Source organism: Lepidochelys kempii, chromosome 6, assembly GCF_965140285.1.
Source record: "Lepidochelys kempii isolate rLepKem1 chromosome 6, rLepKem1.hap1, whole genome shotgun sequence".
Taxonomy (NCBI): domain Eukaryota; kingdom Metazoa; phylum Chordata; order Testudines; family Cheloniidae; genus Lepidochelys; species Lepidochelys kempii.
The window spans coordinates 2,425,119-2,442,208 of record NC_136385.1 but is presented as its reverse complement, the minus strand read 5'-3'; the positions used below and the strand labels follow the sequence as shown (position 1 = coordinate 2,442,208).

General features: G+C 57.9%; 1 protein-coding gene across 3 annotated transcripts; it reads left to right on the top strand.

Annotated features, from left to right (window-relative positions):
• Positions 1–5,437: 5,437 nt before the first annotated feature.
• On the top strand, positions 5,438–13,580 carry LOC144930630 (uncharacterized). Of its 3 annotated transcripts, none has more exons than XM_078853096.1 (3): positions 5,438–5,594; positions 9,833–9,934; positions 10,783–13,580. In XM_078853096.1, the coding sequence occupies exons 2-3, from the start codon at positions 9,868–9,870 to the stop codon at positions 13,542–13,544; spliced, it is 2,829 nt and encodes a 942-aa protein (XP_078709222.1). In that variant the 5' UTR covers positions 5,438–5,594; positions 9,833–9,867; the 3' UTR covers positions 13,545–13,580. The 3 variants fall into 3 exon arrangements, with proteins under 3 accessions (XP_078709222.1, XP_078709220.1, XP_078709221.1); XM_078853094.1 differs by having other exon boundaries at positions 10,780–13,580; XM_078853095.1 differs by lacking the exon at positions 5,438–5,594 and adding an exon at positions 5,872–6,509 and having other exon boundaries at positions 10,780–13,580.
• Positions 13,581–17,090: the final 3,510 nt, after the last annotated feature.

Genomic DNA, 17,090 nt, shown 5'->3' with positions numbered 1-17,090 from the left:
GCTTCCCCCAGCCCGTAAGCACGGGCGACATGCTTTGTTCCTCGGTGGATACATTGATGTCGAGCCGTATTAAAACACCTATTGTTTGCTTGCGCCCAGCTTACCAAGCGAGCCACATCTCTCTGGAGCAGTGACCTGGCCTCGTCATTATTCACCACTCCCCCAATTTGTGTGGCATCTGCAAACTTTCTCAGGGATGATTTGATGTCGGCTTCCAGGTCAGTGATAAAAATGTTAGCGTACGGCCAAGAATGGCTCCCTGCAGGACCCCGCTAGAAGCATGCCTGCTCGCTGGCGATTCCCTGGTTACAGTTACAGTTTGAGACCTATCAGTTAGCCATTTTTTAACCCATTTAACGTGAGTCATGGTCATTTTATATCAGTCTGGGTTTTAATGAGAATGACAGGCCATACCAAGTCAAATGCCTTACAAAAGTCTGTTACATCAACATGATTACCTTTATCAAGCAAACATTCCCTGGTCCGGCTTCCGCTTGAGGGTCTCAGCAGAGTGGCAGCAGATGGCGTCTTTCAGGGTCCTTTCCAGCATCGTTCTGGCGGTCGGGGTGATGACGGTGTGGTCTGAGGTCTTTATGCATGGCACCAGTATTCCCAGCTCATCACAAAGAGAGATATCAAGTTAGTTTGACCGGATCTATTTTCCGTAAACCCATGGTGATTGGCATTAATTATAGGACCCTTCTTTAATTTATTATGAATGGATTCCTGTATCAGCTGCTCCATTATTCTGCCCAGCATCGATGTCAGGAAAACAGGCCTACAATTCCCCATTTACCCTTTTTAAATATTGGCACAATATTAGCTTTCTTCTAGTCTTCTGGAACTTCCCTGGTGCCCTCCGGCTTATTGAAAATCAGCATTGACCATCCAGCAAGCTCCTCAGCCAGCTCTTTTAAAACTCTTTGATGCAAGTTAGCCAGACGTGCTGATTTAAAAATATCTAATTTTAGTGGCTGTTGTCTAGCTGCCCGAAAAAAGCAGGAGAATACACCCTGAGTTCTAAGGCTTTGAGTCCCCCCAGGAGGCACCCCACACCCTCCCAGGCCAACCTGGTGCAAGTGTTTGACAAGCTCTGCTAAAAGAATACATTGATTGTAAATTCTTTTATACATTGTTTTAATTTAAGTGTGTTATAATATTTGGAGAGCAGGGCCCCATTGTGGTGGGCGCTGGACTGTTTCCCCCCCAACTGAGATTGGGGGACCTATCATGCCGGGTGCTGCCCTGGCCCCCTCCAACTGAGATCAGGGTCCCCATTGTGTTGGGCGCTGCACTGACCACCCCCAACCAAAATCAGAGGCCCTGGCACATTGGGAGCTGCACCGACCCCCTCAATTGAGATTGGGGGCCCTGTTACATCAGGTGCTGTACTGACCCCCTCCCCCCCAGATTGAGGAAAACCCCACTCCCTCCTGCAGCTTGGGATTGAACTCCTGGGTTCCATCCCTGGCTCTGGGAGGGGAGTGTGGTCCAATGGGATAGAGCAGGGGGCACTGGGAGCCAGGACTCCTGGGTTCTCTCCCCGGCTCTGGGAGGGGAGTGGGGTCTAGTGGGTTAGAGCAGGGCGGCTGGAAGCCAGGACTCCTGGGTTCCATCCCTGGCTCTGGGAGAGGAGTCCGACTCTTTTGGAGAGGTATATGGGTTGGGGAGATGTGCTGCAAGGGGCCTTAAGGGCTTATGGGGCTGGATGGGGTTGGGGGGGGTCAGAGGAGAGAATTAGCTGGGGTCTCAGCAGGCATCAAAACCATCCTTCCCCTCTCTAGCCGAGTGGCACCTCGTCAGCAGAAATCAGGGCCAGGGAAGAGCCTGGCAAGGGCCCCGTGAGGCTGGGGAGCTGGACGCTGCTCCTCCCCAGGGACGTCAGACCCGTCTCCTGAGTCCAGCCTGGGGAGGTGCCTTGTTGTCGGGCCACATTCCTCGGCTCCAGCATCTGGCCACTGGCCCTGGGTGCCTCTTCCTGGCTACCGCTGCCTGCTCTGACCCCTGGGCCTGAGGTCTGCTCTAGCCACTAGGCATGACTGCCCGTGGCCCCATCTCGGCCGCCAGCCTGGGCTTGGAGTTCCCCTTTCCTGCTCCCCAGTTCATCTGACGCCTTCTCAGCTCTCCCCGCGTCTTCCCTCTCCTAAGTCAGCAGATCCGCTGAGCTCGGCCAAAGCACAAGTCCAGAATATCCTCTCCGTGGCTCAGACACCTCCTGGGATGTTGTCGGCCGACCCTGCCTGTATGTAGGAAACAAAACCACCGCTTTCCCCTTCCACTCAGCCCTCTGTGCCCAGCGGATGGGCCTTGTGGCCTGTGCAGGGGTGGGATAATCATGCTGGGCTCATTGGTGGAGATCAGAGTCTGGCCCCGGCCCCCCTCGCGTCCATGGGGTCGCACCGGCTTCATGCCGGAGTCTCCGAGATCAGATTCTGGCCTGGTTCTGTTGGTGTCAGTGGGGTTGCCAATAAAGACAGAGTCTGTGTTGATGCATTTGCATTTCTGCATGGTGCGGGGAGAAGGATCTGCGCCAGACGTTCTTGGGGAGAGCCCAAGAGGACGTAGCCCAGCATCCCAAGGGAGCAGCAGCCGTGTGGGACGTTCTGGGGATCCAGGAAGACGTACACGGCAGCACGCTTGGCACACATGTCCCATGATCGTGGGGGATGCCTACCGATGAATTCCCCCGTCCCTCCAACCTCCTCCAGCACCAAGGATACCTCAGCCACCGGCAGGCTGCAGGGGAACCCCATCTCTGCCCCGACTATGGCTCGGGATTCACCCAGTGCTCAGAACTGACAGCGCACCACATGGTGCTCCAGAGTGGCAAGGGATCCCACTACAGACACCAATGTGGAGAGACCCCCCCTCCCTTCTAGTGCTGCCACTGCAGAAAGGGGTTTATGTGGGCACAGAAATGCGATTCCCGTGAAGGATGGAGAGATTCCACCAAGTGTCTACACTTTTGGAATTCTCTCCGAAAGCACATTTGGTTTCAGGGCGATCAAAGTGTTTCATTTTGACAAAAGCACTGGTAGCGGGACCCCTGAGAAAAAGCTCAGGGTGAGATTTTTGGGCAGAGCGCTGGCTGGAAGGAGGCATGGGATTGTAAGCAAAGAAACTGTCTCCTGCTGTTTTGAATCTCCTTCGGGTCAGGAAGACAGGACTTTGTGTCTGCCCTTTGTAAATAAACAGGATTGCATCAAAGAAAGACCAGACTGGTATAATCAGTTTCTCCTTCAACCCTGGGAGATAAAGTTCCAGGGGTAACTGACTCCTGCCTGAGCCGATTGCCTTGAGATGGGGGAGCTGTTCTGATTGTGACCAATGCAGCCACCCGGCCTCGGCCTGCAGAGAGCCTGAGCCCACCGCTCTGAGCATCAACTTCCTTGCGCCTCTCGATCTCTGCCTGCCGACTTTGGCATTCACTATTCCCTTGCTGATCCTTGCGGTAGCTGGAGAGGGAGTGGGAGTGATGCCAGTGGGGACAGGATGGGGGAAGGAAGGAAATCTGGAGCGCTCAGTTTATATCCCTAAGTGGATGTGGACTCCGGCTCTGGTAGTAGGTTGTTGTCCTCCAGCATATGAGCCGCTCAGTGGAGCCATGACACGGGAGGAGTAGCGCCATCAACTGAAGCAGCTACCAAAGGAGTGACTCCATTATCTGGCAGTGGCAGCAGGTTGTTACCTTCTAGCACACAAGCCACTGGAGAGCAGCTGAGCTAATGGAGTGACTCCCTCATCTGCCAGCGGTTGCAGGTTGGTACCCTCTAGCAGAGCAGCCACTGGACACCAGCAGAGCTAAGGAAATCCCTCCCCCCACTCAGTTCAGAGGGGGATTCGTGGCTGCAGGAGGGGGCAGGGGGTGAGCTTGAGCCCAGACAGATGCCCCTCAAGCTAGGGGGCAGCACCTTCAGTGCTGAGATCAGAACTGGCTACCACGGAGCAGCCAAGGGGCAGGGAAGGTGAGATATTTCCTGAGGCAACAGACCTCCAGGCCCGACCCAGGCCCAGACTCCCCCATTCCCAGCACGACACCCTGGCCGGCCCCCAGCTCTGGATCATAGAAGATCAGGGTTGGAAGGGACCTCAGGAGGTCACCCAGTCCAACCCCCTGCTCAAAGCAGGGCCAATCCCCAACTAAATCATCCCAGCCAGGGCTTTGTCAAGCCAGGCCTTAAAAACCTCCAAGGATGGAGATTCCACCACTTCCCTAGGGAACCCATTCCAGTGCTTCACCACCCTCCTAGTGAAATAGTGTTTCCTAATATCCAACCTAGACCTCCCCCACGGCAACTTGAGACCATTACTCCTCGTTCTGTCATCTGCCACCACTGAGAACAGTCTAGAGCCATCCTCTTTGGAGCCCCCCTTCAGGTAGTTGAAAGCAGCTATCAAATCCCCCCTCATTCTTCTCTTCTGCAGACTAAACAATCCCAGTTCCCTCAGCCTCTCCTCATAACTCATGTGTTCCAGCCCCCTAATCATTCTTGCTGCCCTCCGCTGGACTCTCTCCAATTTGTCCACATCCCTTCTGTAGTGGGGGGACCAAAAGTGGACACAGTACTCCAGGTGTGACCTCACCAGTGCCGAATAAGGATCCCCTTATGCAGCAGATTCTGGGCTGGGGTTTCCTGAGCCCTTCAATTCTCCGCTGCGTAACTGGAGCGATTTCAGACGCCCGCACCAATCCTTGCCATTTTTTATCTTCAGTCTCCTGACACTTGGGGGTGTTTGAATTCAAGCCCCACGTGGTGCAGCCAGGAGATGGGCTAACAAGCTCAGCTTGCATTTAAGGCAGGATGCCTGGGTTCTATCCCTGACTTGGGGCGGGGGGGTATTGGGGTCTCATAGTTAGAGTGGGGTCTGGGAGCCAGGACTCCTGGGTTCTATCCCCAGCTCTGCGAAGGGAGTGGGGTCTAGTGGTTAGATCTGGGGGGGGGGGGCTGAGAGCCAGGACTCCTGGGTTCTCTCCCCTGCTCCACGAGGGAAGTGGGGTCTAGTGGTTAGATCTGGGGGGAGGGCTGGGAGCCAGGACTCCTGGGTTCTATCCCTGAGTCCGGGAGGGCAGTGGGGCCTAGGGGGGTAATCTAGGAATCAGAACCATGTGCCCCCAAAACACATGTGTCTATCTTCCTTCTCCTGCACACCAGGCCAACCCCATTGGTGGCACATGTGTAACCGACAGGAGACTCTGAACCACCCTCCCAGAGCTGGGGAGGGAACCCAGGAGTCCTGGCTCCCAGCCCCCCACTCTAACCCACTAGCCCCCATTCCCCTCGCAGAGCCGAGGAGAGAACCCAGGAGTCCGGGCGGAGGCGGGGCTAGAACCCGGCGCCCAGCTGGCGAGGACCATAGAGCGTGTTCCTGTCTGGCTCCGGGAGCAGGCGGGAGCGGGAAGTAGCGTAACAGGGTGGGTGGGTTGGGGACAGGATACGTAAAGGGACCTTCCTCCGCTCGCCAGCCAGTCACCCTGAGCCCCGGGCCCGGCGCCTGGCCACCCTGGGGGGGAGCCCGGATCATGGGGGCCGCTCTGCGCACGGGCAGCCTGGGGGCATAGCCCTCCCCCGCCCCGGGCAGCGCCGGCCGGAGCGGTGAGTGGGGCCCGGCGGGGGGGAGCCAGCGGGAACAATAGAGGGTGAGCGGGGAGGGGGGCGGGTCAGAGGGAGACGCAGCCCAGCCCACTAGTCCCCACTCCCCTCCCAACGCAAGAGAGAGAACCCAGGAGTCCGGGCTCCCAGGTCCCCCCGCCTTCTCTAACCCACTCCTCTCCCACAGTGGGGGAAAGAACCCAGGAGTCCTGGCTCCCAGCCCCCGCCCCCGCTCTAACCCACTAGTCCCCACTCCCCTCCCAGAGCTGGGGAGAGAACCCAGGAGTCCTGGCTCCCAGCTCCCCTGGCCTTCTCTAACCCACTCCCCACCCAGAGCTGGGGGGGAAACCCAGGAATCCTGGCTATCAGCGCCCCCCCCCCCCCGCTTTAATCCACTAGCCCCCAGTCCCCTCCCAATGCAAGAGATAGAACCCAGGAGTCCGGGCTCCCAGCCCACCCTGCTCTAACCCACTAGCCCCCACTTCCCTTCTGCAGCTGGGGAAAGAACCCAGGAGTTCAGGCTCCCAGACCCTTCCTGCTTTAAGTGCTAGAGACCCCACTCCCCTCCCAGAACCGGGGATTGAACCCAGGAGTCCGGGCTTCCAGCCTCCCCCCGCCCCGAGCAATATTAGTGGGGGCTCAGTGCAGCTGAGCCCAGCAGGGACCCCCAACCCAGTCAGCTAGTTCCCCCAGAAATGTGCAGATTGAAACTTTGCCCGTCTCTTCCGTTGCTCCACGGGGGGGGAGTCATTGCTAATCCCTAGGTGAAGGAGGGGTTGATCTGCGTTAAAATACACCCCGATGTCTTCTGTGCCGTGGTGCGGCGTCTAGCGCGGTGGCCGGGAGAGCGAGCGGCGTCCGTGGGTGGACGGAGACGCGCCGGGCGGGGAGCTGGTTTCCCTGCTCCCTGTGAGGCTGGTGAGGCTGTCCCAGGCGCACCCTGTCCCGGGCTTGTGTCCACGGTTCCAGATTTGGGGTGGCTTCGGAGGGGCCGCACAAAATTGCCTGACCAGAAGTCAGGAGTCCTGGGTTCTCTGGGAGGGGAGTGGGGTCTAGTGGTTAGAGCAGGGAGGGCTGGGAGCCAGGACTCCTGGGTTCTCTATCTAGGCTCTGGGACTGGAATGGGGTCTAGTGGTTAGGGCTGGGGGGGCTGGGAGCCAGGACTCCTGGGTTCTCTCCTAGGCTCTGGGACTGGAATGGGGTCTAGTGGTTAGAGCAGGGGGGGCTGGGAGCCAGGACTTCTGGGTTCTGGCTCTGGGTGGGGAGTGGGGTCTGGTGCGGGGGAGCGGAGAGGCTGGGAGCCAGGACGCCTGGGTTGTTGCCCCAGGTCTGGGAGGGGAGTGGGAACTGAATCGTGGGAAGCAGTGACTCTGGAAAGGATTGGGGTTCATAACAGCCGCACCACTCAACCCGAGCTCCCCGTGATACAAATTGGACCCTCGGCCACGTTAACGAGAGCGTCCATGCTGCTGGCAGAATCGCGCGGGCAGTCCTGGGGGCAGTAGGGTGACCAAACAGCAAGTATAAAATATCGGGATGGGGGTGGGGGGGGTAACAGGTGCCTATATAAGAAAAAGCCCCCAAAATCGGGACATCTGGTCACCCTAGGGGACGTGGGTGAATTGTCGAGGACCCCCCAAAACGAGGCGAGGGCGGGAGAAAGCCTCCGAGAGCGAGAGACTTCGAGGCGACCCGAGACCCTCCTTGCTACTGACGAGCTCTTGAGCCGAGAAAGACGGCTGACGAGTCCGTGGGCGGCTGCTAAAACCCAAACGACTCCCCACGGGGAATAAGACCGCACGTTTTCAACGCTGTGGGTGACTGTCCATTGGAACAAACTCCTACGGGCCGGGGTGGGTTTCCCGTCTCTTGAGGCCTCCCAGTCCAGACTGGCTGCCTTCCCGGGAGATGCTTGAACCAAACACAAGGGCCTGGGCTCCATAGCAGGGGAGTTCTCCTGCCTGGGTTATACAGGAAGGCAGACGCGTCCCCGGCCCGGCCCTTAAATAGGATGAAATTCAGTAAGGACCAAGGCCAAGTGCAAAGTTCGGGCAGGAGCCACGCCTTGCCCAGACACAAAGCGGGGAACGACGGCCTAGGAGGGACTGCTGCACAAAAGGCCCCCAGGGCGAAATATGAGCCAACAAGGTGATGCCGTTGCAAGGAAAAACCCCAACCCCGTGACCTACCGGGAGCGGTTGCGGCTTTCTTCAGGCTGGAGGAGAGAAGACCGAACGGGGAGACGAGGGCAGTTTTCAAGCCCGTGACAGATGGTGACAAAATTGTGATAAATTGTTCTCCTGCTCCACGGGGCAAGAAGCAACGGGCTTCAATTGCGCCGGACCACAGGACCCAGGAGAGCCCTTCCCTTCCCGCCCGATGTTTCGATGATAATAAATAATGATTGTCACGAAACCAACCGCCATTCGGCAGGCGCCCCCCGCTGCCGGCCAGTGTTCTGTCCGGCTGATCTTCTGGGATTTAGGCTCTTAGGCGCGGCTCAAAGCCTCACTGCAGAGCCGGGCTGCGGGGTTGTCGTTGTTCTTACCAGCAACGGATTTCCCCCTTTTTCTCCCCCAAATTAGTAGATGGCTGTCCGGGAAGGAGCCGTCCTGAAACTGGCAGAGATGGGGTGAAAAATCTGCGCTCGCCCAAATCTATCTATTTATCGTACCTATCTTTCTAGCTGGGGCGCAGGGGGTGGGAGCCAGGACTCCTGGGTTCTCTCCCCAGCTTTGGCAGGGGAGTGGAGGTCTAGTGGGTTAGAGCAGGGGCAGCTGGGAGCCAGGACTCCTGGGTTCTCTCCCCAGTTCTGGGAGGGGAGTGGGGTCTAGTGGGTTAGAGCAGGGGGGGGCTGGGAGCCAGGAGTCCTGGGTTCTCTCCCCAGCTCTGGGAGCGGAGCGGGGTCCACTGGGTTAGAGCAGGGGCATCTGGGAGACAGGACTCCTGGGTTCTCTCCTCAGCACTGGGAGGGGCGTGGGGTCCAGTGTGTTAGAGCAGGGGCTCTGGGAGCCAGGACTCCTGGTTCCTATGTTGAGCTCTGGGAGAAAAGTGGGGTCTTACATAGGGCAGCACCTGGCACGACAGGGGCCCCTGATCTCAGTCAGGGTCCGTCCAACCCCCAGCAGAATGGTGTTACTGTAATTTAAATCATAAGAGTCATTGACTCAAGAGTCCACAGGCTTTTAGGTGGCTTTAAAGTTGCTGAAGACGCAAGGGCCAAAAAAAAAAAAGCCAAGTTTTTGCCGGGCTTTTAAAGGGATAAAAACCAAGCACCTGGTCCAAGGTTCCCGAGCTGAGGATTTAAAGCGAGGCAGCTGCATCCATGTTGAAGGAAGTCCGGACTGGATTCCGATCTGAGCGATCCTGGTGCAAATCCGGAGCGACCCCAATGCAGTCATGCCTGGGTTCTGATCTCCGTGACCCTGGCTCTACGCAGGGTGAGCTGGGCTTGCAGCCAGGGATTTTGGAGCCCGAAATCTCAACCCTTCCCCTGACTCATTGTGGACCCCCGGGCAAATTACTTCATCGTTCTAATTCAGCTCCTGGTGTGTCAGGCAGGGCTAAGAATACCTACCTCACAGGGCTGTTGGGAGGATTAATTAGCTAATGCGCTCTAATTGCTTTGAAGATTAAAAGAAACCTGCATGGAAACTTGACAAGGGCTGTAAATTTCGTCTGAATAACCCAGGCCGGGAGGGCAGATTCCTGGGGCTGATGGCGGGGAACCTACTCCACTTCTCACCGGGATCAGGCGTCGGGACGGATTCGGATCTCGGTGACCTCTGTGTAAATCTGGAGCGACACCTGTGGGGACAAGGATCTGGGAGGGGAGGGGGGGTCTAGTGAGTTAGAGCAGGGGGGACTGGGAGCCGGGACTCCTGGGTTCAGTTTCTGACACGAATGAGCCCTCCGTGCCTCAGTTTCCTCGGCTATAAAATAGGATTAACAGGCCCCTCCTGCACCTGGGTTATGTGCTTTGAGATCCAGCCAGGGAAAGAGCTACATGGTCGAGCAAAGGGTTAATCTGATCCCTGCCTAGGAACTCCCCATCCCTGCTTCCCCCTCCAAGGGTGGGATTCTCCCATGAGGGCAGGTCCTGACCCAGGCATCCTTGTCATTCTAGGTGCCCACGGCTGGGGAGGAGCGGATCTGTGGTTAGAGCAGGGGGGCTGGGAGCCAGGACTCCTGGGTTCTCTCCTCCCTGTGCAATTACCTGTTTTTCTTTTCTCCATGTGCAGATTATCCCAATTCTTCCCCCGCTGTGACCTCCCGGATGGAGAGAGGGGAAGAGCCGAGCGTCCCGGATCTCCAGGGCTCCGAGGAAAGGGAGATCTCAGGAGGTAACCACACACATAAGGAATGGGAGAGACCAGCTTGGAGACTGTCCAGGAATCAACTGAGGCTGGGCTCCTTGGTTTTCTGGGAGGGGAGTGGGAGCGGGGGCTGGGGGCCAGGACTCCTGGGTTCTCTCCCCAGCTCTGGGAGGGGAGTGGGGACTAGTGGGTTAGAGCAGGGGGATTGGGAGTCAGACCTCCTTGGTTCTATACCTGTAGGGGGAGTGCAACTTTCACTGGTCTAGCCCACTAGACCCCACTCCTGTCCCAGATCCAGGGAGAGAACCCAGGAGTCCAGGCTCCCAGCCCCCCTGCTCTAACCACTAGACCCCACTCCTGTCCCAGATCCAGGGAGAGAACCCAGGAGTCCTGGCTCCCAGCCCCCCTGCTCTAAGCACTAGACCCCACTCCTGTCCCAGATCCAGGGAGAGAACCCTGGAGTCCAGGCTCCCAGCCCCCCTGCTCTAAGCACTAGACCCCACTCCTGTCCCAGATCCAGGGAGAGAACCCAGGAGTCCAGGCTCCCAGCCCCCCTGCTCTAAGCACTAGACCCCACTCCTGTCCCAGATCCAGGGAGAGAACCCTGGAGTCCAGGCTCCCAGCCCCCCTGCTCTAAGCACTAGACCCCACTCCTGTCCCAGATCCAGGGAGAGAACCCAGGAGTCCAGGCTCCCAGCCCCCCTGCTCTAAGCACTAGACCCCACTCCGCTCGCAGAGCTGGGATAGAACCCAGGAGTCCAGGCTCCCAGCCCCCCTGCTCTAAGCACTAGACCCCACTCCCCTCCCAGAGCCAGGGGTGGAACCCAGGAGTCCTGACACATTCTTTTCATCTCTCTCTCCCTCTCCCCCAGCAGAGCGGACGTCGCCAGAGGACAAACCTCCCCAGGACCCCAAGTGGCCGTGGGAGAACCTTTCCTGGACCCAAGCGGGCCGCCCGCCCCGCCTCGAGCCCCCCTCCTCCTCCGCCCGGCCCCCTGCCCCGCTGCCGCGCAAGGGCGAGCGGCCCTACATCTGCAACGAGTGCGGGAAGAGCTTCACCCAGTGGTCCAAGCTGGTGCGGCACCAGCGGATCCACACGGGTGAGCGCCCCAACACCTGCAGCGAGTGCGGGAAGAGCTTCACCCAGAGCTCCCACCTGGTCCAGCACCTCCGCACCCACACCGGCGAGAAGCCCTACCGCTGCTCTGAGTGCGGGAAGAGCTTCAGCTGGAGCTCCAACCTCATCCAGCACCAACGCACCCACACCGGCGAGAAGCCCTACCAGTGCGGGGAGTGCGGCAAGGCCTTCAGCCAGAGCACCAACCTCATCAAGCACCAGCGCTCCCACACCGGCGAGAAGCCCTACCAGTGCGGCGACTGCAAGAAGAGCTTCTACCGCAGCTCCGACCTCATCCAGCACCAGATCACCCACACCGGCGAGCGGCCCTTCAAGTGCGCCCAGTGCGGCAAGGGCTTCACCCAGAGCGCCAACCTGGTCAAGCACCAGAAGATCCACGCCGGGGAGAAGCCCTTCCGGTGCACCGAGTGCGGGAAGACCTTCATCCAGAGCTCCGAGCTCATCCAGCACCAGCGTACCCACACCGGCGAGAAGCCCTACGAATGCCTGCAGTGCGGGAAGAGCTTCGGGCACAGCGCCACGCTGGTCAAGCACCAGCGGCTCCACATGGGGGTGGAGCCCTACAAGTGCCCCACCTGTCACAAGACCTTCGGGCTCAGCTCGGCCCTGGCCCGCCACCAACGTTGCCACACCGAGGAGCGGCCCTACGCCTGCCCCGAGTGCGGGCAGAGCTTTAGCCTCAGCTCCAACCTCACCCTGCACATGCGGATCCACCGGGGCGAGAAGCCCTACCGGTGCGGGGAGTGCGGGAAGAGCTTCGGCATGAGCTCCACCCTGATCCGGCACCAGCGGATCCACACCGGCGAGAAGCCCTACCAGTGCGCCGAGTGCGGGAAGAGCTTCGTCCGCAGCTCCCACCTCATCCAGCACCGCCGCACCCACACCGGCGAGAAGCCCTACCGCTGCGGGGAGTGCGGCAAGGCCTTCAGCCAGAGCTCCAACCTCATCACCCACGAGCGCATCCACATGGAGGAGCGGCCCCACGTGTGCCACGAATGTGGCCAGCGCTTTGCCGAGGAGGAGGGGCTGCGGCGGCACCAGGAGGAAGGGCATGGCGGCGGGGCGGGAGGCGGGGGGCTCGGGGAGAGCCGGGAGACTTGTATCTGCGACGATTGCGGGGAAAGCTTTGGAGATAGCTCCGCGCTGGCCAAGCACCAGGAGATCCATGCGCCTTGTATCTGCGACGATTGCGGGGAAAGTTTTGGAGATAGCTCCGCGCTGGCCAAGCACCAGGAGATCCATGCCCCTTGCATCTGCGACGATTGCGGGGAAAGCTTTGGAGATAGCTCCGTGCTGGCCAAGCACCAGGAGATCCATGCCCCTTGCATCTGCGACGATTGCGGGGAAAGCTTTGGAGATAGCTCCGCGCTGGCCAAGCACCAGGAGATCCATGCCCCTTGCATCTGCGACGATTGCGGGGAAAGCTTTGGAGATAGCTCCGTGCTGGCCAAGCACCAGGAGATCCATGCCCCTTGCATCTGCGATGATTGCGGGGAAAGCTTTGGAGATAGCTCCACGCTGGCCAAGCACCGGGAGCTCCATGCCCCTTGCATCTGCCCGGAATGTGGGCAGAGCTGTAAGGACAGCGCGGCCCTGACCCGGCACCAGATCACCCACATGCGTGAAAAGCTTTACAAGTGCCCCGACTGCGGGCAGAGCTTTGGCGACATCTCTGCCCTCACCCAGCACCAGAGGAACCATATCAGGGAAAAGCTGAGATGCCCGGACTGCGGGCAGGGGCTCGGGGCGAGCTCGGCTCCGGGGGCCCACCAGAGGGGCTGCGCCCCGGCCAAGCCCTTCCACGACTGCTCGGCTGCCGGTGCCCACGAAGGAAGCCGCGCCAAAGGGGAGCCCGTCCGTGACAGCTCGGAGCTTGGGGTCCACGAAAAAGGCCACCCCGTGGCGGAACCGTCCCACGTGGCTCTGGGCGTCTGTGGAAGAGGCCGGCCGGCGGCAGATCCCTTCCCCGACGGCTCAGCCAGCGGCGGCCGCCCCGGCTCGGGCGAAATGGCCAGCCTCATCCGGCGCCCGGCCACCGAACCCTACAAGTGCCACGACTGCGGCCAGAGCTTTGCCGAGGGCGTGGGCCTCTCCCGCCACCTGGCCTCCCACCCCAAGCCCTTCCGGTGCCCGGAGTGTGGGCGCGGCTTCCCGGACCCGCCAGCCTTGGCCCAGCACCGGGAGGCCCACGCTGGAGGGGAGCCGGCCGGGTCCGGGGAGAAGAGCCGCAAGAGCTGTGCCGAGATCTCCGCCGTCCTCTTGCGCCAGGGAAACCACGTGGCCGGGCGCGGCCTGAGGAGCCACGCGGCAGACAACCCCCTTCCTCCCGGCGGCTCGGCTCCGGCTCGGCCACGCCTCCAGCCCTCGGGCCGCGGCCTGGCCGTGGCCAGCCGCCGGGGCAGGGGGATGTCTCTGGCGCGGCCGGAATGTGGCAAAGGCTCCCAGGGGGGTTCTGTGCTCCTACAGCACCTCCAGAACCACGTGGGGGACAGGGTGTGAGGCCCCCGGGGGCACCTGGCCAGTTCATAGCTAGAGCCTGGGCTTGGGGGGGGGCGGGGGGGATGTAGACAAAGGAGGGAGGAGGGTGCCTGCTGGAGTATGGGTAGCTGGAGGGGCGTGAAGGTTTGAGGGCCCTGGGGCAGGAGGCTGGGGGCGAGGATGGGGAGGTTGGTGGATGTGGGGGTGGCTGGTCTGGGGATCTGTTTGGCAGGGATCTGGTTTGGCAATGGGAGAGGTTGCTCTAGGGGATCTGGTTTTGCCGGGGGTCATGCTGGGATCTGGGGGAGCCTGGTTTTGCCGGGGGTCATGCTGGGATCTGGCGGGCTGGTTTTGCAGGGGATGGGGATGGGGTGGGGGGCTGGTTTTGCAGGGGGTCATGCTGGGATCTGGGGGGGCTGGTTTTGCCGGGGGTCATGCTGGGATCTGGCAGGCTGGTTTTGCAGGGGGTGGGGATGGGGTGGGGGGCTGGTTTTGCAGGGGGTCATGCTGGGATCTGGGGAAGCCTGGTTTTGCCGGGGGTCATGCTGGGATCTGGGGGGGCTGGTTTTGCAGGGGGCGGGGATGGGATGGGGGCTGGTTTTGCAGGGGGTTCGTGCTGGGATTGGGGGGGCTGGTTTTGCAGGGGGTCATGCTGGTTTTGCAGGAGGTCATGGTGGGATCCGGGGGGGCTGGTTTTGCAGGAGGTCATGGTGGGATCCGGGGGGGGGGGGAGGGGCTGGTTTTGCAGGGGGTTCATGCTGGGATCCGGGGGGGGGAGGGGCTGGTTTTGCAGGAGGTTCGTGCTGGGATCTGGGGGCGGTGGCAGGTTTTGCAGGGGATTGGGCTGAGATATAATAAACGGACGTGACTTAGATCATGTTGGGATCTGTTTGGGGGATCCGATTTCATTATGGGGGACTGTGAGCCGTCCCCGGCTGGTGTCGCTTTGCGGCTGTTCCCCAGCTGCCCCGCCTCAGAGGTGGCTGCATCTTAGTGCTGGGTGAGTCAGCCCCATGTGGCTGTTACCCAACTCCCCCAGAGACAAAATACTTCCTCTTCTATCCACTTTGAATTTATCTTGGCTCCTCTCCCATTTGGCCTTTGTCTGCTCGCTCCAAGAGCCCTCTGTTCTCACAAACCTCCTCATTTAGGTGCTTATAGGTTGGGATCACGTCACCCCTCCAGTCAGCTGAAGTCTCTTCGTCTGCATGGGAGCCTTTCCAGGCCTCGAGTCAATCGTGGGAGGCAGTGTGGCCTAATGGGTAGTGCACTGGCAGCCAGGACTCCGGGGTTCTCTCCCCAGCTCTGGCAGGGGAGTGGGGTCTAGTGGTTAGAGCAGGGGGGGCTGGGAGCCAGGACTCCTGGGTTCTATCCCCAGCTTTGCCGGTGACCTTGGGTCAGATTATGTCACCGCTCTGTGCTTCAGTCTCTCCATCTGTAAAATGGGGCTACATATACCAACATCCTTGGTGAAGGTCTTTGAGATCTCATCCCCCAATCCTTTCCCATGCAGGCCACTCGCTTACACGTGTATTTCATCTCCTGGCCTGGGAGGAACTCAGCTGGGACCCTGCCCCCGACCTGCAACGGCTGGGATCTGAGAGCTGATCCAGGGATTGTTTTCACCCCAGTCTCTGCTTCACCTGCAACTACAGAACAGCAGGGCCGAGAATTAAAATAAAATAAGGATTGAACATCGCTACGGTTAATGCGGGCATTCGAAGTTGTGACCGTCAATGGGGCTTTTGGGACAACTAGAGCTGGGAGACGTTTTTCAGCCAAAAGTTTTTTGGGGGGGGTGAAACGTACCGATTCCGTGAAACCTGTTGCAGTTTCTTGTCAGTTTCAGAAGATGGTGTCGGTTGGAAAAAACCCTAAAATCAATCCCCCAAAAAAGTGAAAATGCGTCACAGCTCTGATTGAAAAGGGCGGCGTGTTTCAAAATCTCCCTGGGTTTGATTGAAGTAACGACTCAAAGGCGTGAAAAAAACCAAACAAGGCTCAGAATCAAAACAAAACATTTTCTTTGACCCCAGATAGGATTTTTTTCAACTTTTGATTTGCCGAAAATTTCATAAACGTTCAATTTTGATCACAAAACCTGCTTTTTTTCCCCCTCCAATTTTTCAGACCTGCCAGTGAACCGAAATCTCCATTATTCACCCAGAAATAAGCAATAGTCGGAGGGGAGGGAAGGGAAATGAAATCCACACTAGTCTGGGGTCCGAACTCTTGGGGCTTGAGTGGGATCTTCCTTTCCCTGGGGGCAAGTTATTCCAGGATTGTCCGCTCTGGGGGAGAGAGGGTTGATCTGCCTTTCTCTGAAGCAGCTGGGACGGTCACTGATAGAGGTGGGATACCAGGGTAGATGGGCCCACTGCTCTGCTCTGGGGCAGCTGGTCCTGGGTCCCACATTGTGTGATTCTGCCAGCTATGGAAGAGGACCCATGAAATCTGACATTGCTACTGCTCTGGACTGGGCAGAGATGCCATGGGGAGGACCAGATATTAAAATCAAGGATCGTGTCCCTTTAACAGCAAGCAGGGTGGGGGTGTTAGGCCATGGCTGGTGCTCAGAGTTGCTACCACAATCCGGATAATAAATATAATTAATTTATGACCCATTTGGTGCATAGAGATGACGTCAGAACAAATGTATTCCCCTCGGAAGAGATCAGGGTTGTATTTCTGCTTTAAAATATTTGAGTCCATTTCGGGGGCTGTTAGGGAAATGGGATGGAATTCCACACCTCCCACATTTGTTCCACTCCCCGACCCCAGTGAAATACGAAATTATAATAAACTTTTTTTTTTTTTGGTTGAAAACTTTCGTTGAAATACAGCTGGTTTTACTGGGATATGAAGTTTTACAACCATTGACGTGCATTGAGAAATGCGGATAGAAAATATTTCAGAGAGATTCAGAATTCTGCTGGCAAATATCAACATTCAAAGGGTCGACAGAAACTGTTTTGTTAAAATTGGAGACTGATGCAAAACTTCACTGGCATTTCAAAGTGGGACTGGGGAAAAATGTCAATGAGATTTGCTGTCGTGGGAGAAAATATCAAAATTGAAATGTCAATGCAAATGAGGTGAAATTTGAAATTGATGAAAAATGCCATGGGAATTTTCATTTTTGTAGGGGGCAAATTTCAATGAGATTCAAAATTCTGATGGAAAAAATGCAAATGAGCTGTGCCACTGGAATTTTGGGGTTGAAATGCTTGTGATATTTTGAGGAGGAATTTTGTCGGTGCTCAAAATTGAGATGGAAAATAGCAAAAAAAAAAATTTGAAATGTGGCTGAAAAGTTTTCACTGAAACTTGACATTTTGATGCACCTTCTCATCGATGTTTGATTTCAGAGCAGCAGCCCTGTTAGTCTGTATCCGCAAAAAGAGCAGGAGGACTTGTGGCACCTTAGAGACTAACGAATTTATTTGAGCCTAAGCTTTCGTGAGAGGCATCAATGAGAATGTTGGGATTCAAACTGTGGTGAAAAAATTTCAGAGTGATGAAATTTTGATGAAAAATGTCCCAGTTTGAAATGGTTTTAAATTTTGA